At 33.9% G+C, this 22,447-nt stretch overlaps 1 protein-coding gene across 4 annotated transcripts in view; it reads right to left on the bottom strand.

Moving 5' to 3' along the window:
* The window catches only part of CHM (CHM Rab escort protein), a 57,726-nt gene that overhangs the window by 14,611 nt on the left and 20,668 nt on the right, over window positions 1-22,447 (bottom strand). For 2 of the 4 annotated variants that reach the window (XM_019618176.2, XM_010715241.3), the window contains exons 5-9: window positions 19,083-19,458; window positions 18,037-18,153; window positions 17,205-17,325; window positions 14,736-14,961; window positions 1,125-1,202 (exon numbers count right to left, since the gene is read on the bottom strand). In XM_019618176.2, coding sequence (XP_019473721.1) covers window positions 1,125-1,202; window positions 14,736-14,961; window positions 17,205-17,325; window positions 18,037-18,153; window positions 19,083-19,458 — 918 coding nt within the window. Of the gene's footprint in view, window positions 1-1,124; window positions 1,203-6,351; window positions 7,107-9,046; window positions 9,085-14,735; window positions 14,962-17,204; window positions 17,326-18,036; window positions 18,154-19,082; window positions 19,459-22,447 lie in introns of those variants that run through there. The other 2 variants (XM_019618177.2, XM_019618178.2) reach the window with 2 other exon arrangements.

Raw genomic sequence — 22,447 nt, 5'->3', positions numbered from 1 at the left:
TCATTGATTGCTCTCTGCATATACAATTAGAGATAGTAAAAAACAGTGGAAAAGCATCTAGATACTGAACTGCTTGTTCATTTTCTGAGCCAGACAGAATGTTAGCTGTGTCTGGAGAAGAGTTGGAATGAACTTTCTCGATACTTCAGGTTAGATTAAAATACTGAACAAACAATAAGAAGTTTGAGATGAAAATCAAGGCTTTGTCTATAAATATAAATTGTCCTTACGTGTACATTGAAAAAAAAAAACCTAAAAAACTAAAACCTTAATAAAATTTGGAAGTCTATGAAAAATGTTTATAAACTAATCATGAACACTGCACAATTTGTCTATGTGTATTTTGTTTAACTTATTTGTAATCGAGACAAACTACTGATATTCCTACATAGTTTCTAGCTTGCTTTTTCAACAGAACGTTTTCAAGTTTTCAATTACAGCTGAAAAATGAACAAAAAGAATCTTAAGAGAGTCAAAGTCTGCAGGTAGTCTAGTCACTGATAGAATGTACATAACACACACCGTGATAATCTACAGAGGTGTTAAAAAAATGCCACTATGGAAAAAACTACGGGTTGATTTTTCTTTGCTCAACTTTAAGCCTGCCTACAGGCCTGATATTGTAAAAGAATTTATCCTAGAATAAGAGGGCAGCATAGTTTATGACAACAATCTACCTAAAAACTCATTAAAGTCTTTTCTCTTTGAGTGACATGCATTATCAGCAGAGATTAATCTGATGAGTCTTTAGGTGAGCTCCATTTTTAAAAACGCAATAACAGAGGGCTTTGTTGTCATCTGATGAAAATCAATTAGAGTAGGTAAGGCCACAAGGAAAACTAACATCACTCATCACCAGCCCCCGGCAGCTGAAATGATTTGTCTTCCAAGCTTGGGTGATCAGGAGCTGTAGTAATATCACAGGGAAATTAATTTAGTTTCTATATTCTAGACCCACTTTCCTTGTTCTGGAGGACCTATACACAAATTACTTTTAATCAAGGTTGATGTGTTATTAATATCAAGGAGGATCTTTGAAGTATTTTTTTTTTTTTTAAATTGACCTAACACATTTTTCATCTGTATTTTGTATATAAACAGAAGGTTACTTATATTATCCTTACCGTCCTGATTCTTTGTCCACTACAAGGCACTGCACGGAATGGCGAAGACAATAGATACCACCAAATACAGCACACATCCTAGAAACATGCAAAATAAAGGTTACTCCTATCACAACTAACTGTAAGCAATGTGAGCAAGGCTAAGTATTGTGCACATTGTTACAGTACAACATTCTTAATGACAAGTCAATTTCTGAATCAGATGACCAAAACTTAATCAAAATAAAGCATATCTGCCATGTAGTTTTGCAAAACATTTGTTCACCTTTTTTTAATTGCATTTATCATAGTCTCCTAAATTGTTACACTATCTTAAGAACTCATTCTGTTATCATCCTCAATCCTCAAAAAATAGGAAAAATACCTATTTACTGCAGACAAACAGAATAACTACTGACCACATTACACTGCAGATGGTATAGAATGAGAAGAACACACAGTAACCAAACCAAACTCCTACCTGAATTTTAAGTGTGATTCAAAAATTATTCCTTTAATCCTATGAATCTCTGGGGATTACTTTTCAGCTGATACATGACACTAGGCAGCACAGGTACTTCACTGGGTATGAGAAGCTTAAATTTTGAGGATAACAGAAAAGGGTACTTAAAATCTTAGAGTGTCCTCTTACAGTCATTCCTCCAAGTTCTGTGTATGTTAATATTTAGCTGCTATGTACAGAATAACAAGAAAAAAAATGCTCTAAACAGAAAAAGGAATCAGATTCACAAGTCAGTTTTTAAAATGCTACAGTAATTAAGCTGTCGAACAGTTTTCTACTAAGGAACAGATCCCAATCACACAAGAGAAAGTAAATTACACTATCTAAGCATTAAGCCAGAACTACAACGCATCTGTTTTTATACTGTAAGGAGACTGACAGTTAAATACCATAATTTATTTGATTTAAAGTGTTAGGAAGTTACTTTTGAATGTGTTTATACCAACTTTTACAGGATATAGTGTTTTGTAAGAGATTCTGTAATTAATTATCTGGTCAGGGTTCTGTACTTGGCTTTGATGCAGTGGGATGTATCCAGTGGAATGACATTGCTGCAGTAGGGGTCAACAACTCAAACTCAGTCCTCAACAGGTACGTGTTTACCACAGCATTTATAACAAGGCTCATTCTAAGAGGTAACCTGGAACTACACCTTGCGTAGTTCCAGAAACATGCTGCTCAGAAACATGCTGCTCTAAGACCAGTGTCTTCTATTCTAGTCTGCGTTTCACTGCAGACTACTTGTAACTAGGTCCAGAGACTAATCTGCTAAATCAAATCATACACAGGTTCACCACTTATTTTAAAAGGTCAATGAACCATCTTCTTTGTTCCATATCCGAAGAATTAGTATGACAGCACCGGAATGAAATCTGGGCCTTTACGTGAAGTGAGCCCAGTCCAAGATTTCATCACTAGCCAGGATGTCTCACTACCCCTCACCAAAGCTCTTCACCACATGAATCTGTCCTATGCACAAGATTCAAAACTGTTTCCCCCATAAAGCAGCACAGTAGAAGTTCAGTAGGTCTGGTGATAAACATGATCTCAGGTTTTATCTCCCCATCCTAACTTCCTAGATCTTCCAGGCTAAACCTCTGGGGATTAGTTTTCAGATGATGCAACGAGACACAAGATAACTAACAACAACTACCAAAAATAGAAAAATAAAAGCTTAATTTCTGTTAAGGGATGCCCAAAGTTTTAACTGGACCACATTAACATTCAAATGGCTGCAATGTCACCAATTCTAAAAAGCTTTAACCCTAGGTCCTTAAAAAAATCTTAATGTAAGATAACATTCTTGAAAATGCTACCAAGCAAGCATGGACAACAATTCAGTCCTTTTTTTTTTGTTAACAGTGCAATATTTTAAGGATATTTTTAAAGTAAGAATAATACAAAACAGACAAGATGAAGTTCTCAGTGTAGCAAAAGATAAAGCAGTACAATCACTGATGAAATATTTTTCCTATTATGCTGAAAGAATAACAAACTCTTTTTAAAATTTCCAGCCAGTGTGGAAATAAGTGAAGAAGGAAGATGTCCTGATCCCTTAAAACTCGGAAGTCCATCCTGTTCAGTCTGATGTACGTTAGGAATCTTTGTTATTCTATTTTCTCCTATGGATTATTTACTTCAATCAGTTATCACTGATCTCATGAATGCAGAAAAGAAAGAATACAATCTTCATATTGACATAAACTGTATATCCTCTTCTCAGAGAGAACTGCTGAGATAACTGTCAAATGTTATCAAGTGACATTTGACAATCCTTCCTTCTTCCTACAAGTTAAATAAACCCATACTTTTTTTGTGATACCTGTTACTAAGAATAAAATCTTGCAAGAAAACATAGAAGTCTGCTACAATACTGAACATGCTACAAACTCGTCACATTTTACCATACCTGAGAAGGATATTCTAAGTTTTCCTGTTAACATCCCTTTTATTTCACTAAATTCCAGTGTGACCCAGTTATTTAGTTTTCAGCTCACAGATGAATGGACAGAGCTGAAAGTAGGAGGGCATAAAAACTAGAAATGACATACATTATCTCATTAACAGAGTCAGTATAGGTGTTGCGTTTAAAATAAAGAAATGTGCAATCCTATTTTTTCTTTAATAGAGTTTACACTGTAATTAAAAAGATTAGTGTTAACACATTTCTAATAATTGTACGGCATTAGCTAAGCACCAGCCCAGCCGCAGTGCACAATTAATCTAAGAAAGGCAAGGTAGCTTGCTGGAATGTAGTTCTCCTCGACTTCCAGGGTAAGCGTGGGAATTTCATGGCTTACAATTTGTGGCTTTCTTGAAGTTACAAGTCTTCAGTGAATTCCAATAAATCATATATTATTTAAAAGCAGGAAGAGGGTTGTTTTTTTATTTTATGTGGAGTAAAAGATAATTAAAAAGAAATCTAATTCATCCAGTCTTAGGAAAAGAATTTTCTTAATTCTCAGTCTGGTAACCAATTTTCAGACCAACTGCTGAGTTCCAACTACTGCTGAGTTCTAACTTACAAGTAGTACTGAAACATTACAGTAAGTATGCAGAAATAACACTAATCGTTCAACCAATGCTTGTCATGTTCTAATTTGCTGATGAAGTTCAATTACTCCACAGGTGTGAAACTAAAAACAAGTTTTAATGCAAATATATTCCCAAGTGAAATTGACATTTATTTTCCTCTGTTAAAAATGTGCCTTACTTTATTTAATGAAAGATACCAACTGACAAGTACAAGAAGGTCTATTTCTGCAAAACTGTTTTCTGTCTTCCCTATCATACCGCTGTATGCATTGTTTGTTTGTAAGAGCAGCTCACAGAAAACAGTTTGTCAGGAGACAGTAGTCTCCATAGAAATTAAAGGTAAAAGTTGTAACTCATTCACATTTCTTTGTCAATTCAATGACCATGCAATGAAGCACTGCAAAAAAATAGGGATGCAGAGGACATTGTGGACCTCACACTGATATTATGACATCTTGAAAGAAATATTTTATTACATACTAAAGATATTCTGCAGTACTGAAGAACATCCATTGCCTTTTCACCCTGACACCTCGCATAAGAACAAATCCAAGCCAGTAATGTCACATATGTAACTTTCATGGATGATAAACTGGGAAGAAAAGCTTGACGTTGTAAACTTGACTTCCAAAAACAGAAAACACACTGGCACTGGAAAGCCACATTAAATAGTTCAAGGACAGTTAATACCACAAGATCTTTTAAATAGTATGAATAATGCAGCACAGCAAATGTGTCAACAGTCCACATCTCTTACAAATTGTACTCCAACAAATGGCTTATGGAAATGCAAACAATGTTTCTTACTTGCTTCTTGCCAAATCAGAAGATCCAATACCCTAGAAACACCACTTCTGTCCAAGCAAAATTCATGACGTTGAATCCTGCTCATGGTTGTCTGGACGTTGTTGAATACAACACAAAATAACATCTGCTGAAGAATTATTACAGGGCCTTGAGACACTGGCTCATTATCCATAATGCCACAAAGAGTGACTTCTAAGCTGACACAACATGTATCAGGATTAAAAAAAAAAAACAAAAAAAACAACTTTGATAAATTTATTTCATACGGTATAACTAAAAGTTTGTAGTGTTTCCTAACAAGAACTAAGATTATCTAGTTAAAAACTGTAGAAACTATATTTCTCCTTTCATTTCAACTAAAGTAAAGAGTGGTGGCTATTTTGGTGTTTTTTTTTTTAATAAAAATAAATACACTTTATTTTACTAGCATGCTTTGAAAGAACTTTGTTGCTAGGCTGCACAAAAACGTGAATTACTTACTTTCAAGAATAGTCTGCTATCCAGCTGAGGAGGGCATGACCTGTTTTCACAGTAGGCCAGCAGAAAGTGTTTCTTTTTAAATGACAATAGGAATGAATTTGGATTGTATTGTATTAAACAACCATGAAGAGACAAAAAAACTATTAAAACAGCCCTGCCTGGAAAACTACATATTTAGGAAGAACTTGCCGAAATTATTTAAATATAAAAGCTGAAATATTAACTGAGTGGCAACCCAATAATCTATGGCAAAAGTGAAATCACTGTGCTAACGTTACTTTCATACAATAGGCTATTCAAGAAGATGTGACTCCACTTCAAGCACAAGGGAACTCTTTGATACCATTAACCCTGAATGACAGGCATTTAAACTGATATTACTCTAATTAACTACTGCCTACAACAATACTTTAAGTTTTGCTGAAGGATAACAAGAACACTGCACTCCACTTCAACTTTGCCCCAGGGACATCAAATCTTATCACAACTAAATTAACAGTTTTGAAAAATTTTGGCCTGGTAGGCCTCCCTCATACGCAGCCTTTAAATGCCATTTCAGTTCCCATCAAGGTAAGAATCAGTAGGTGTAATTGTTAATACAGCTGTGAAGCAATTGTACATATTAAAAGCTGATTTTTGACAACACATTCGTGATGATTTATGAGTTTGTATGTAATTGGATTATTCTATTAATTTTTCTGATTACTGCTTCAGCTAATACAGTGAAGGTCACTTACAAAATAAATCTTCATTACATTTCACAGAAAGTAACTGCCTCCAACTAGTTGTTTTCTTTAATTAAACACTAATGTAACATGAGAGAAAAATAGGCTGCAGGGTTGCTGCATCTGTTGCAACATGAGGAATTTACCACTTTGATGTAATGCTGTGAGATATTAATTGAACAAAAATAGAACATCCCTCCATCTGACAACTTTATTTCCAACACCGAGATATCATAAACACCCTGAACTTGCAGGCCACCCTTAATTTGAAACTACATAAAAGAGATGGAAAACTGTATCACGAAATATAGTTTCACTCATATGAAAAAGTTTTTACTTCTGGCATATATTTTGTCTTCCATTTTCTGAACTATGTGGAGGGATTAATGAGGAAATATTTTTCTTGACAACTGTACAGCTCTCTGGAACAACTATTTTCTTAAAGATGAATATTGTATGACCAGTACAGAAAGTTTTGGAGGAAGATCAAAGAAAAACATGCCAAGGCCTGAATTAATGCAGTTCTCTTTTGATTTATTTTTTTCCCCCCACATAAACCAATCAGTATCCCCATTCTTATGTTAAATTGTTTCTAGGACTTAAGCATTTCCTTCAATATTGCTTTATGTTTTAAAAACACAAAAAGTAGAATACAGACAAATGAATTAACTATAGCGGCTACTGTTAGAAGAAGTAATTTTTTCAAAACAGAGATCCCATATGAAAGACAAATTTCATTATGTGCAGCAATCACTTTGGAGAAAGGAAAAAAAAAAAAAAAAGTAAAAACCAGCACCAAAGAAATACTTAAAACTGCCACCTAGAACTGTTCTGGCATTTTTAGTTAATGGTAATAAATGACAACAAATTCTGGAGCAAGCAAATGAAGACAGCATCAACTCCTCTTTTTCCCGGGGACTCTGTTCAGCATTCCTGTAAAGTTTGAAAAATGTCCTAATGAATTTATAGTCATCTAGTTAACAAATCCAATTAACAAAAGCATCAGAAAGTTTTTTGCAGAAACCAGAATTCTTATGCCTGTACTTATACAGCATGGTAGCTTCTTTTACCAGATCTTGGCTTCTGTCCTAGAATTGCAAGAAAGAAATTCTGGATCTCTGATCTGGCAGTGCTATAGTAAGAACTGCTATATGGCAGAGCTCCCAGTTGGAACACTGAAATAATAGTGAGGGACCTCTGTATAGTGAGGACCTCTGTACCCTTCATTTTCACCAAACTCTTCTCATGCAGAACTAAGAACAAGCTCTTCTTGACTGTAGAGGTTTAAGAATGTTACATAGAGAAATACGTATTCCTATTTATGCCTTTAAATAGTTCAGATTTCAGCCTTTCTTAAATACCATATTTAGAAGGAATGGTATGTTTACAGAAAAGTCTACCAAATTAACCTAATACAATAATATATAAATACACCAATTACAAGAAAATCTCAGGAAGAGTGAAAATTATAAAGATTTTAGCAAAGACTTGTAAATTACAAAGAATTATGACAATTTATTGGGGCAAAACTATATCCAGCAAAAAGTCTCATGAAACTATAATGTAAAGCGTGGTCACTTGCTGAAGCGAAACCAGATGTTACTAATAAAGTATTACTAACACAGTATACAATAGTATACAGTACTAAATTTCACGTGCTTCCAGAAACTGTAATGGAAAACTACACACTGCAAAGATGGTGATATGACTAAGAATGAGGCTGCTATCTTCTGAGCACAGATTCAAAACTGCAGGTAAAAGAATGGGACTAGGTCTAATACAAGTAGTTACAGAGCCATAAAGTGGCTCAAGATTTTGAAAGGTCAAAAACCACAATGTTCCAACGTTCTTCCTTAAAATAATGACATTTTTACTCAAAATAGTACGTTCAATGAATGTAATTGATACTTGTGCATCCTGTTTTGTAGAAGTATTTCAGAACAGGCTTCCGAGGTAAAGTTACTACAAAATCAACTTATACTTAAGTTGCATGTTCTTGACTGAGTTTTATGCAAAGCTCCAAAATAAAGTATAACACATTTTAGCCATATTACAGATGTACTTGTATCACCATATAGCTGTTAATTACCAGAATTTAAGAAAAAAAATTTAAGGCTTAGTAAATGGGAGAACTGTATAATGATTTTTTCAAGATACTGCAATTAACACTAATTAAAATTAAGTACAAATTAATAAATATTCTCTTGGATGTTATACTCAGATGATTTTTAAGTCACTAAGGTAAAGATCCACCAGACAATATATGCAACTATGTAATTAGGAAGTATCCTACTAATTAAGTCCAAAGGCATGTGCAAATTGTAAGACATTACCACAAGCAGGACAAGAAAAAACCCACAAAATTGCTCAGTGGTTTCTCTACTTTCGTGACAGTTAACTACAAACTTCTATGGAAGGTGAAAGTATGAGACCTGTCTGGCTGTAAGCTCTGTATGTCTTGTAAGACAAGAAGCCATTCCTCAAAAAAGGTCATTTATCTGCAATTAAACAACAGTTCTGCCCTCAAAAAGGAAGCTGAGAGATTCAGATTGTAGGGCACAGACTCAAAAAAGAGCAACTGCAGAAACCAGTCATTGAGCATTAGGTCATCTACAAAACGCATCTATGTTCTCTTGGCTTCCAAAAAAACCCTTCCAAATTCAAGTTATCTTAACCAAAGAAATTCAGAGTATTTTACAAATTTAGTAATGTTCTGGAGGCTAGTTTTCTCTGCCTTCTACCTTAATCAAAATGGACTCTGCTAAACTACATTACCGTTTACATCTCACATTGGTTGTTTCCATAGATCTGCTCATAATGCTGTAATATATCAATATGTCTAAATCCTTTAACATAAGACATTTTGCGCTTACCCACATAATCAGAGAGTAGTTTGCTTGTTAGGAGATGGCTGAAAAATAATACCAAAATGATGCATTAGAGTTATGTTCCAATTCCTATAATACAATTTCACCACTGAAATTTTTTCCACATCTATTTGGGGCTCTAAAACATATGTATTTTGTCAACGTTCTCAGAGCATTCCATGTGATGTATCCTAATATTGGTTGAAGGCCTCCAGGAAGTACAAACTTTTGAAGACGACTTGTTGTCAGTGAAACAGTAAGTATAAGAAAAGCTCTCATATTTGTAAATAATTTTTAACTAAATATCTCATTGAGAATAGAAGATAAATTCTAGAACTGCACTGTATTTTAAAAGTTTCATACAATGCATTAAAATGCATTTCCCAACAAAGGTTATTTCCAAATTAAAAGTCTTTTCCTGTCAAATCCTGAGAAATAATGTGGGCAAGGACACAAAAGCATTCCATAGCTTTATTAACGACAATGCTCACTGATCTGTGAATAACCTGAAAAAAAATGAAGATTATTGAGTTACTTTACCAATCTATCCATCCATCACTAGAGAACAGGTTTCAGCTTGATGGATTATCACACTTCCACGATGTTTATCCCAAGAAAGAGTTTCTCCTTAGGGGGAAAAACAAACAACTGATCCTACAAAGTCATGCTAAACACTTGCCCATTTGGCATTCGCCTATGAACAAACTGAAAAGAAATATATTAAGTTTGTCTTTAAAAGCCAAACTGCATCAGGAGTTTTATTATTTCACTGAACTGCAAGTAAGAACGTAGTAATTACGAAGAAAGCAGCACAGCAGCTTCTCTTACTAGCTGGCATTTTGATTAAGACTAAGCAATAATGGCAAGTGCTCAATAGTTCTAAAGTAAAGTTTCTAGTCTGAAGGGAATTATCTTAAGTGATAATGGATATATAAATATGAACATGATTTATTTTGAAATTTAGAACTTATCTCTCAGATACAGCCTATGTTTTTAGAATCAGCTGAGATGCTTTCCTACTAGCACAGAATTGCAGACTTCCTAAGAGTCAAATTTGTCATGCAATTGTCAAAAGGAAGTAACAACACTGCTTAAATTTAGTAACAAAGCAAATCTTTTAATACAGAAAAGTTATGCATACTGCTTACATGTAAAGACTTGATACTTATTTATAGCTTCAAATGAAAGAGATGTTATTATGAATTTTTAAATATATCAATTTTAAATGCATATTATATTCAGGTTTCCTAAGATCCGGCTTTAATTTTACATTACCAAAAGCTTCTTGAAGATCTTAACATGTACATAACTTAAAATACTAAATACCTAAGGCAACCCTAGAAGCTTCAATATTTGTAGCAGATAATGGCTCAAATGTAGGGGTAAAAACTGATTATTCATTTTCGAAATACATACAAGAACTTTCCAACTCAGTTGCAAAATCCATCGTATCTCAGCCTGGACTCAGCCATCTTGTAAATTCAGGGATTAAAAGGGAGAACCATCTTCATCAAATCTTTCCTCTACCGCAAAATTATCAGTCACTGACTCTGACACAAAATGACTAATTTAGGCTAGAATCTCTAACAACTATTTAAAAAAAAGTGATATTGCCCACAAAATGAATACACAGTGTAGAAGTTCAGAGCCTTTCCATAGGAAATGCAAGACATTAATTGATTACCCATACAAGTCAGTGGATCATCAGTTCCCATGGCAAAGCAGCAGAAGATCCCCTATTACCAGGACCACATTTGTCATTTCTTGGATGACTACTAACAAAAAGAAAATAAGAGCATGGTGTATTACCCCTCCAAATCTTTCACATGCAAACAGATGGTGTACAAACAGTCTCTAATTGTTTCTAAAATTTTAACTGGGGAAAAAAAAAAAAATGCACCACTACTTAGAAAGGCCAATTTCCATTTGGATGCTCACGTTTGCATGTGTCCAGAAAAAAAAAGAATCTGAAAATAAACTGAAGAAAAACTCAAAGACTTGATCAGAGTTCAGGTTGTTCACAAAGCAAACACGTGGAAAAATCACAGAAGCGAGGTCACAACTCAAAATAAATAGCCTCATATCTGGCAGTTACTTTAGACTGATTTATTTTTAATCTAAGTATCTTACTTGTCCCTCAGCTACAAAGGAAAAATCAGAAGTTGACCATTTTTTAAGATTTACTCTTTCATTAGAAAATGTTTGGGGCATTTCTGGAAGTCATTTCTAGAAGTATATAAAAACAACACAATCACCCCATGCAATACAAATGCTGCATTACTGAAGCTTTGAGCTTACAGCAATGCTCAGTTGTCATCTTTTTTCAGAGGTATGTTTTCAGGAAAATTAAAGTTGTTACAGAACTGCAACAAACATGTTAACACAGCAAACCACAAAATGTGCCGATTCCTGCACCTGCCTTGCATATATTTCAGCAAAATTTTGGTGTCTTATGCTAACCATAACAAATCGAATGATCTTCCTCAAATTGTAGGTTGTTTTTTCATTAGTTTATTTTCACCAAGCATAATGCATACTACTTTGTTAGAAAAGAAGGAACATAATGGTTTCATACCTACAAGTTTGAACCAAAGACAGTTGGTATTCAAGCTAGCAGTTTTGCTTCTTGTCAGCCTGGAATAGTAGGAGGCTTCCAATGACCTTACTTATACCACAGATTCAATTTATAGAGACAGAAATCTCACATCTGCACCTCGACATATTGGGAGGTACATTACAGTGATATAAAAGTTTAATTTTCTCTCCTAAACCATACCTGTTTAAACCAATAAAGAACTAACACCACTTTTACTCACTCAAATGTCATCAGTAGTTATGAAATGTTGTACTGTTTATGCAGAATTCATTTGGAATGCAGGGATGTGACTTACAAATGTCTTTGACTCATTCACATAAATATGCATGCATGCCATTTATAACAGTAGCCTTGATGAGAACACACAGTGTAACTGGCTGCAAGAAACGCTTAAGAGGTTTACATTAAAACAGAATATAGAACAGCGGTTAGAAATCACAGAACAGGTGACACCTTACTCTGATAACCCGGTGATAAAAACTGCAGGATATGATGTATAGGTTGTGGCATTACTACTTTACAGTTTGAATAGTATTCCTCTGATACCTCTCAGTTTTAAAAAGATATAATACCCCAGGCAGACCAGATACATTAATTGGGATTAATTAAAAAAATATATATATTGTGCCTGCCTTCTTAGCTGTTCACTTAAAAACAAAGCCATTCCAAACTTCCTAATTTTTTTACCTAAATGGCTTATAAAATCTTTATACAAATCTTTTAAAAACACAATTATCTCTTGGTTTATGAGAGCAGCTTGCTTCAACAATGTATATACTCTCCTTAACATATTGATAAGACTTGCAATTCAACAAAACCAAACCAAACCTAAAATGCAGCAAACAATGCTATGAAGTTCAATCTAGCTGAAGATTTCCTGTGATTGTCAAAGAGCTTTCCAATAAGAAAACTCATACAACCTCTAGACAGCACTTTTTCTAATTCTTGAAATATATTGCTCTGTAGATCAGAAAATTGCCTGTGCTGACTATTAAAGCAAATGAAGCCAAAGGGCTTTTAAATCTGCAAGAAAAAATATAACAAGAATTCTAAGTTGAACTTCAGTGATTTTTTTTGAAGTCCAACAAGGTCTAAGGAGACTGATGACAAGATTTGTGCTTTGGTCATGTACTTGTATCTGGTAATGCAACATCCTGGTAAGACAGAAAGATATCCCTAACACCCATAAACACCAATTCTATAACATGATTATGTCCAGAATTCTTATCAGAAATTTGAATAAATACGTAAAAAATCTTGCTCACTAATTCTGAGTGCTTAATTACATAATCTCCCCTTTTTTTTTAAATGTCTTTAGTTTAAGGTACAGATGAAAAGTTATTGGAAAAATTTACCAAATAACATTTCCATTTAATACAGTACAGAACAATTCCTAATAGCCTGATGAACTAATGGAACCATTAGGCAATTTAAACAGATGAATACTGAAACATAATAGAGGACAATTTCACACAGCCAAGTGAGACCAAGTAACACCTGTTGCTGTTGCAATCAATTACTTTTTAGACACCCTCCATGAAGTACAATAATTATTTTAGAATATTTCTATCAACATGTAGTTACACCCATCCTATATACTAATACAGAAGTCCAACTGACAAGGCCATTCTTTTAACTGCAGCTTACGTAGTGCTACTGAGAAGAAAATCTATTGTGCAGACAAGAAAGGAATGTTAACAATCAACAGCAAGTTATAAACCAAAATTTCTTAATTGTAGCACACACAGAAAAAGCAGAATTTTTTGTACACAGAATGTACAAGAAACAACTAAGTAGGTAAAACTTTGCACTGGTATTTAAACAAATGATATCTGAACACATAGCACAAAATCACTTCAGGTTATCTACACTAAAAACCCGTGTAGAGCAGATACAAAGGCTGTTTGTCAGCAAAAATAAAAACACCTGAGAACTGTTGGAAAGCAGGGAAAATTAAAACCAACCATTCACCATACTTCTACTCTTGATGGTCACCCAAAGCATCACTCAGCAACTCCTTTCCAAGATTTACAATCCCAAGCACGCTAAAGAACACGCTAAAGAAAATATCATGCCCGCAGTTTAACTGAAAGGGCCAAAGTGGATACAGTTTTATTCTGACATCAATATAGCTTTTGTTTAATTACTTTCTAAAGCTTAAGCAGGGGAGAGCATATGTCTGTCGTTCAAGATGTAAAACTGCAGTCAGTGTCTCAGTAACAGGGCTTTATGATGCCTTTATACGCTGCTGAAGTTGTAGGAGGACGTTTATCATGCAGACAGACAAAATTATGCCAAGAGAATAAGGATATGATATCACACTGATGTCCCATGTGTGTAACTGTGATACAACAAGGGTGAAAGAACTGCGTACTATTTTGTTTAGTAATAAACTGAATATACAATAGTACTTTCTTCCTTTCAAAACAAACAAACCAACCAACAAACAAACCCATTCACTATTAAATACCTACAAAAGGGACAAAAGAAACTCTAGATGCACTATTAGCACTAGTTAGTAACACAAATTTATGACATACATCACCTTGTAACTTCAGTTAGACTGAAAGGTAAATTTTCTCAACCTACCAAAACATACGGTCATCTCGGACAGACATCACTATTAAGTCTCAACTGCCAGTTTTAAAAAGGTACAGTCAACTGTAACTTAAATAAACTCTTGTCCACTTCCTAGTCCTTATTACTAAATGCAGTCATTGACAGCAAACATCACCCATTACAACTCAGGAACTCAGTTTTCATTTTATTACACGTATTAAAATGGCATAATTTACAGCATTCCTGCTTCTCTCAATGAAATACTCTTCAAAATCTAGTTTTCTAATCTCATCAGCTGAGTGCTTGACTACCCTATAATTATTATTATTGTAACTAAAATACTTTTTTTTTTGAGATTTGTCACTTTGTGATTTTTTTTTTGAGACTTTCCAATAGCCAATGAAAATTCAAAGTGAACAAAACCAACATGAAGTTGTTAGTGAGATGTCTTCTATTGAATGACTTCTATTAGCATAAGGTTGCCAAATATTCCTGTTTCGAAGATGTGCATTTAAAAAAAAAAAAAAAGTTAAGGCCTACCTGCAAAAACACTGTGGAATCTCTCCTTGACCATACAGAGGAAACAAAAATGGTGTGTTGCCATAGCGGCCAAGGCACTGAAGAAACTTTCTTGTTGCCTGAAGACCTTCAAGAGTGTTGCAATCATTTTCCGAAACCATTGCGATAGAATGAAGAACGAAGTGCTGCAAGCTAGGTGTTAACTTTCGTGTTTTTAAGAACTGGGCAAATGTACTGTTCTTGTAGTCTGAGAAAAAAAGGTAAATTCAAGTAAAGGGCATAGCACAACACCTGTGTTTTCTCACAGAAACATTTTTCTTCAGGCTGAATTATATTAAAATACACAAAGATAATTATAAAAGGAAATGAGTTCAATAAACACTGTTCAAAATGGATAATGTAACTTCTTCTCAGAAGAAACACCACTCTATTAAAATATTTCAAAATAACACAAACACACTGCATACGACAAACACCTTTAAAGAGCAACATCTAAATATGGCTCCCTCTGTTTATTATGCTATGTTCATCTAAATATATTTCTAAGTTGTAAGAAATGTGAGAAACTAGGCACATAAATCCATAGGTTTTGAAGTGCTGAGGATGGTAAATTATTCAGATCACCTGAAAGACACTCAGACAGTTGAATCCAGATTGATTTAGTTATTAGATTGTAAATATATGCAGAGAAGAGTCATTCAAATAATTTTTTTAGTTCACTTGCAAAAAAAAGCAGGGATGAGATAAGCAGAAGCCAGCAATGAGGAATTTCCCCTTAAAATTAATACTATTGCTGACATTTTTAATTCAATGAAATACAAGTCTTTTAGGAGATAGTGGAAGCATTTTATCTTAATTATACATCTCTAAAAATATCAGTTTTCTTAATAAAATCTGGTACTTTTTCAGGAAAATATTTCAATATCATTCACAGATTTGTTCTTAAGCTCATTTCAATTACATGAAAATTCACAGGAATCAGAAGAACTTCCACCAATGCTGTGCCTAGGATTATCAAGCCACTTATTCTGCTTAAGACTCAACCTATGTCTTATTACAAACACATCTTACTGCCTGACATATGGCCATGCAAGTCACTGAATGACAAGTGTTTCTTTGGTTTGTTTTTCAAATTTAACCACAATGAACTCTTCCTATAGAAAGTGTGCCTTGTAATGGAAGTAATCATCTCACAAGGAGCAACTTTAAAGTTGTGAAGTCTCTACACTATACTAACCTGATTCAAAATATTTCCATTTACTTCTCAGGCTACTTTAAAGTATAGGAGCAAAATGTGTTTAACTATCTTTAGAAGTAAAATAAATCTCATGTAGTTTAGACACATAAATCAACAAATTAATTTAAAACTGATGTGGGTATTTTTTTTATTTTATTTTTTACCTAACAGATTTTCTCAATACCACCTGTATTATTACTCTAAGCACCTCTACATCTTCCATTAGCAAAAAAATTGAAGTTATGTGTAATCTACAAACCACCCGAATTTAATGAACTATTCCCCCTACAGGATTTTGCAAAGTTCATTACAGATTTCTTCTCTAATCTTGCCAGATGATTCTCTATATTGACCAATTTTCTCCTGTGTACAGGAGAACTAATTTTCTCTGATGTTTGTACCTAATCCAAGAGTCACATCCAGCTCTAAGCAACCAGACTAACACAAGCGATTTTTAGAACTGTTCCTAATACTACCTTCTTTTAAAACACTGCTTAATGGATCTATGATTGACCTACACAAGTACTAACTTGGTTCAGCCTAAAACTTGCGTTAACAGTTTAACTATTCCGGTCCTTTTTTTTTTTTCTTTTTGCCTGAGTTTATTTTCTGACTCCAAGTACAGAGTACAATACCACCTAATTCTTGGTATTCTTGAGTGTATAAAGTAGAGAGTAGGTGCCCATCACCCTCCTTCTGTTAGTCACTTTCCTCTTTGACCTCAGACTCAATATATTTGCGACAACACAGGTCAAATATATTCTCTCTTCAGACAAGCCAAAAATTAATAGAAGCACTCTGAACTTGCCCTGTCAGGTATTAAATTACATTTATATCCGAAATTAAAAACTCCATTTTCTCCATTTCTGATATTGTGGCAACATACTGTCAAGTAAGACTTGTATCTTATCCAAAGAAGCTGAGAAGAAATACCAGATACCTCACACCATATTAAAAAATCCCTGAGACGAAAATAAAACCAAAAAGAATGTAAAAAAAAAAAAAATCTAAAGCATCCTGAAAACTTACTACAATCCACAATTTGTTAAAAAAAAATATAAGTAATTAATGATGTTGAGGGAAACAGAAGTATATATGCAGAAGAATTTAACATTACAGTGAAAAGGTCAAAGTATACTTTGAAAATGAATCTGTAAAAATAAGTAGAGTGAAAACACAGGAGAGCTATCAAAATTTTGCCTGAATGAATGAACTCACAAGACAAGGGTGTACACTGCTGATCAAAACACTACCTTGGTATTCTTCAGGGTGCTGTTCATACTCCAAACAAAATGTCAAAAATTTCATTAGCATTCGTTTTTCCACCATCGCAAGCTGCCTGCTGTTGAAGACATCTGCTCTAGAACAAGGTACCTGAAAAATACAGATTTTTTTTTAACAACTTCAGATACTTTCAATACTCCAGGTAGGGAAAGTATGGAACACCATAAGAAATAAAAGTATTTGTTAGATAATCAGTTATCTTCTATTACACATATTTACTCATATATTTATTTCAATTATTTCTAAACACCATAACAAGTTACTTATTTTCCGCAAAAATACACTAAAACCTTTTCTTCCTCTCTTTCCCCTTTATTTCTTATCAATTTAATCTCTGACTGCAGAGTTAAAGAAAAGAGCTCACGTTAATTAACTATGCCAAATGTCAGCTCTTACCATTATCAGACCAATGACTCCTTCTGAAGCCTATTCCAGGGAGCTGAAAAGCTAACACCTGTGAGTCTTTAAGAAGTAACGGCTGAGTCTAAATATATGACTAGGCAAAGATTTACAACAGTAACTTACTGGTATGCACATGCTTATCGAGTCTTAGTTTAATTAGTTTTAGGTTTTTTGTTTTGTGTTTTAATATTTGGATATATCATTTACAAATCTTTTTTATTCTGAAAAAAAATAAAAGCCCTTTCCTTTTTCGAGGGAAAATACTAGTTTATTGTTACAAAACTCTCATGTAACCACAGATAAGTTCTTTGGTTGTTTTGTTTTTGTTTTTTTTTGTTTTGTTTTTTTTTACTTTAAAAAGATGAGATTAAACACATACAGTATATAATTCTAAGATACCTGTTCTACTTTTCCTTCTCGGAAGGCAAGAATTCGTGTTGCATTTTTGAACTCTGCATATCTGCTAACGTTTGACTTGATCAGAAGTTCAATTAACAGACCTCGGGAGTAAAGCAGCTGCACAATGAAGAAAAATAATATAATGAGTAAGGAGAAAATGCTTACACCAAAGGAAAAAAACAAACAAACAGTGACACCAATAGTAATCATATGTAAGATATTTTCTGTAACTATTTACAAGCACACACAATAAAGTAAAATCTGAATAAAAGAATATCAAGATGTAGTAGCTGCAAAATAATACTAAACAAATTAAAGAGAAAACCTGCCCACCAAATAGCACATAAATAACACAAGTTACAAAAAAAATGCCATTTACCTTGAATTTGCAGGGACTTATACTGGACAGTAGCCAAAAGGCAGATTTTAGAGATTGAAGAATATGACAAATATGTCAGAATAACGGTGTCTTCTTTTAGTATAAAGGCACAGTAGCAGGAATAACTAATTTTACTCAGGTTTTATGTTACAGATTAGCTAATTATTTTCTAATTAGTTGCAATTCAGTGGTTCAGGTGCCAGAAAACTAAAACAGACAATGAAAGAGGGACAGAGAATATGAAAGTTTCACAGAAAAGTCTCACTAAAAACTAGGAGATAACCCCCAGACAGAAAAACTTTCATTTTTAAAAACAAGGGTCTTCATTTAGATGAGACTTTTCTGTTTCTTCCTTTTTTTTTTTTTTATAGATCTTTGTATTTAAATAGTACAATTTTACTTGAACGAAAAATTTCAGGAGATTTATTTTTTACAGATTTCTGAGCTATGATTTACGGCTTTTTTATTATAAGCAAACAATAAAAAACACATATTAAATAGCTCCTCTTTGTTTTATTAGTACTAATGCTTTCTTATTTCTCAAGAGAATGTATTTTTTGCCTCAAAGTACTGTAACAGCCTTCTTAAAAATGAAATGTATATTTTTTTTAATTTCTGCATATCAAGCAAAGTAAATGCAGCTTATGAAGAGATACTAAATTCCTACCTTAGAAACTAAATCAATATTAAATCTTCTGCCTTCTCTAACAATTTGGGAATATGTGATTTTCTTTGGTTCCTGGGCAGAAACTTCTGAGAGTGCAGCTTCAGTTTTTCCCAATTCCAGAGTGGATTCACCTGAAGCTGTATTATGAGAACTTTCATTCTCAGAGTTTATTTCTGTAATGTTTCCTTCTGCTGCACTTGCTGGATCCGTGCTCGTAGCTTTCTCTGATTCCCAGTTCTCAGCCCCAGGTACGGAGCTCTCCAGTGGTGAGCATTCTTTTTCTGGTTCTTCAGCACCCTCCTCAGCAACAGAGGCTCCAAAGGCAGGCACCCGTGCTAATGCACCAGCTTCTTCAACATCTTCAGCTGCATCCTCACTGATTAAAAACACAAGGGGAAGAGAAAAAAACCACAAAACTTTATGAGTCTTTAAATCTTGTTTAAAGTTTTGAGCCTGTGCCAGCAACAGAAACCTCAACCTCCTTCTTAAAAAGCATTAGAATTTCTTTATCCTGGCCAAATCAGGTGTATTACTCACTAATGAAATCTGGTTCTTAGGCTGACTCAAGAGGAGTACATTTACTGGAGAAAGACAAAATAGAACACTTTTGTGTCCTTATTTAACAAAATCAAAGTGCAAAATGACCTTAACATGAAAATCAAAACTCTCATGGCTGTACACTGTACATACCTAAACAAATACATACATAAACAAAATAAATGGAGAAATGAAACATTGACTGGGTTTTCTGTAATTAAAAAATACAATGTAAAACACCACCACCACCCCCAGCAAGCTTGCAGAAGAAAACAGAAGTTCTTCATATAAACAGAGACTACTTCCTGTGCATTACTGTAAAGAAATACGGAATTTTGAACTGAAGTTGAAGTTAAAAATTTCCAGTAACTTCATCAGCCAACCTGCATTCTATTTAGCTGTAGAAGTTAACAGCCACACAGAATAAAGCTCCTTCGTGAAGCAATGTTGCTATTCTGTGTTACAAGCGTGCACAAAGTTCTGATTAATTTCTAACACAGGTAGGATGCAGGCAGTCAGTCAAAAGGAGGGACATGACCACACAAGTACTCGACCTAGTCCATTTCTTTTACACAACACAGTTCTTCAGAATTCCTCATATAAAGCAGATCTGTGTTTTTAATCACATCTACTTTCTTTATCTCGAACTTCAATGACATCTACCTTAGAAAGTGGTACTTACGAACTTAGAATTTTGTTTCATACTACCAGCTGAGATGAATCAAATCAGCATCATTGTAAGTGAGAAGAGTTCAGCAATAATTTCACACTATCCTTTTATCATTACACTACAAGCCATTAATGCACTGAATAAACAATTTAATCTTGGATGAAAACTAATGAACTATGATTTTAAAGGTGACCTGCACATGTATTGTATGAAATTTCATTAACTATCAGGGTACTTAATATTCACCAAACAGCAAGGAATTATTCAGCACATAAAAATGCTCCCCCACACATCAGTAGACCTAAAGACAGAAGGAAGAGGCAAAGTTTCTGTTCAAGTAAGAAAGGAAGACAAATTCTCTCCTTTATCAGTTGCTTGCTCATCTCACATGAACTCAGGCACCTTTTACAGGCTGGTAAGAGTTGGTGCCACAGCTTGTGTACAGCCACCAGGAAGCACTCATTCCTGAGTGGGGTAAAACATTGCCCTGGGAAATAAGGGAATGAGTGTAAGGAAAAACTAATTAAACAAGTCTGTTTCTGCACATGCATTTTTATCTGTTTTGCTTTATACAGCAAACATTAAACAACTATAAAATGTAAAGGACAAAAAAGCTGTCAAGTGCTCTTTAAAGAGAACTCTCTATTAAAACTACAAATGAAGATCAGTTCAGTTGTGGGGTACTCTTTGGGTTTGTTTATATTATTTTCGGGAATTGTGAACATTACGTTTGCAAAGATGTGCTAATACAATAACAGTGAATTTTTTATTTAATCCATCATAAATTTTTGTATAACACAGAAAGAAAAGAAACAACTCTTGACTCTGCTTTCTCCCAAGCTTAATGTACAGCCCAGGCAATTCTCATTTTAAAGATACTCTCATTGCTTTTAAAAGATCAAAATTTGGATTTGCAGTACATTCTCTTTTCAAATACCACTGAAAAGCAGTATATCAGAAATGTATACTTACATATTTTAACTCTACTCAATTCCCACTAAACAAATATATAAATTTACATGACTTGCATCTCTATGCATTTTATAACGAAAACCTGTATATAATCTAAATTCATGACATTCTTCCAATAGGAACAAATATCCCTGAATAATTTAAGAGCTGTCTATAAAAATCACTCAGGTTGAACTTTTGTACTGACAATTCTTCTCCTAATTCAGAAAAAAATAATACATCTGCAGACAAATTGTTGTGTAAATTTAGAATATTATCTTCCACCATTCATCAATTAATGGTACTAACAAAGGGATATCTTAAAATGAATGTGTCTTATTAATGCCTTGTAACAGCAACCCCTTCAGATAGGTCAAATGAAAAATTGCCAGCCAGCTGGTTAATTTATTCAGCACAGGTGTTCACTATTTATTTTTCAGCCATTTGCCTTTTTTCAATACCGCTTGCTGTAGACACAGTATTCTTTTCCTTTGATGGATGCACTTTGTTCTAAGGCCATTCATTTCAGATTTGCACTGTGTATATTATACTGCTACCCAGCTGTTTATTCTTTCAAAATAAATGTTTAATGGTTACTTCATAGGAGTTATAAAAGTTAAGCAAAAACAACAGAATCTAGGCAGAATGTTTAAGTTGTTTGAAACACAGTAACTGATTCTCACAGAAAGTTTGAAGTTATTCTGGAAAACTTTCTTTGCTATCTTTGCTAGGTTCATTAAACTTATGGCTCTTTCTTGTAGAGGGCTGGTTTTTGTGTGTGTGTGTATGTTTGGTTGGTTTTTGTCTGATGATATGATAGCACGGTGCTTTCAGACTAATGTAAATGCTTAAAAGCAGATGCAGGACAAAATGGAAGATTCAAGTATTCAATACTTACTTCTATAAACTGTGAAATCTTACTGTTAAGGAACTCACTTTTGAGCCAGCTACCAGTCAATAAAATACCTTCTTAGGAAATTCACTTCCAAAATTAAGAAACTATGAAACTTTAAAGATGATTTAATATTGATTCTGAATAATATCTGTTGTGGCAGTTGGATTACAATTACAATACTCAATTGATACCTGCTTTAAAATAAGCATAACATTTTACCTGCAGAAAAGGTCTAGAAACCATTAACGTGCAATAAACAAATTTGGAATATTTTGAGCCTATGACCTTCAGACTGCAGAAATTGCATTTATT

Source organism: Meleagris gallopavo, chromosome 9 (genome assembly GCF_000146605.3).
Source record: "Meleagris gallopavo isolate NT-WF06-2002-E0010 breed Aviagen turkey brand Nicholas breeding stock chromosome 9, Turkey_5.1, whole genome shotgun sequence".
NCBI lineage: Eukaryota > Metazoa > Chordata > Aves > Galliformes > Phasianidae > Meleagris > Meleagris gallopavo.
Note: the sequence above shows the minus strand (reverse complement) of the source record. Positions and strands in the feature narration are given on the sequence as shown.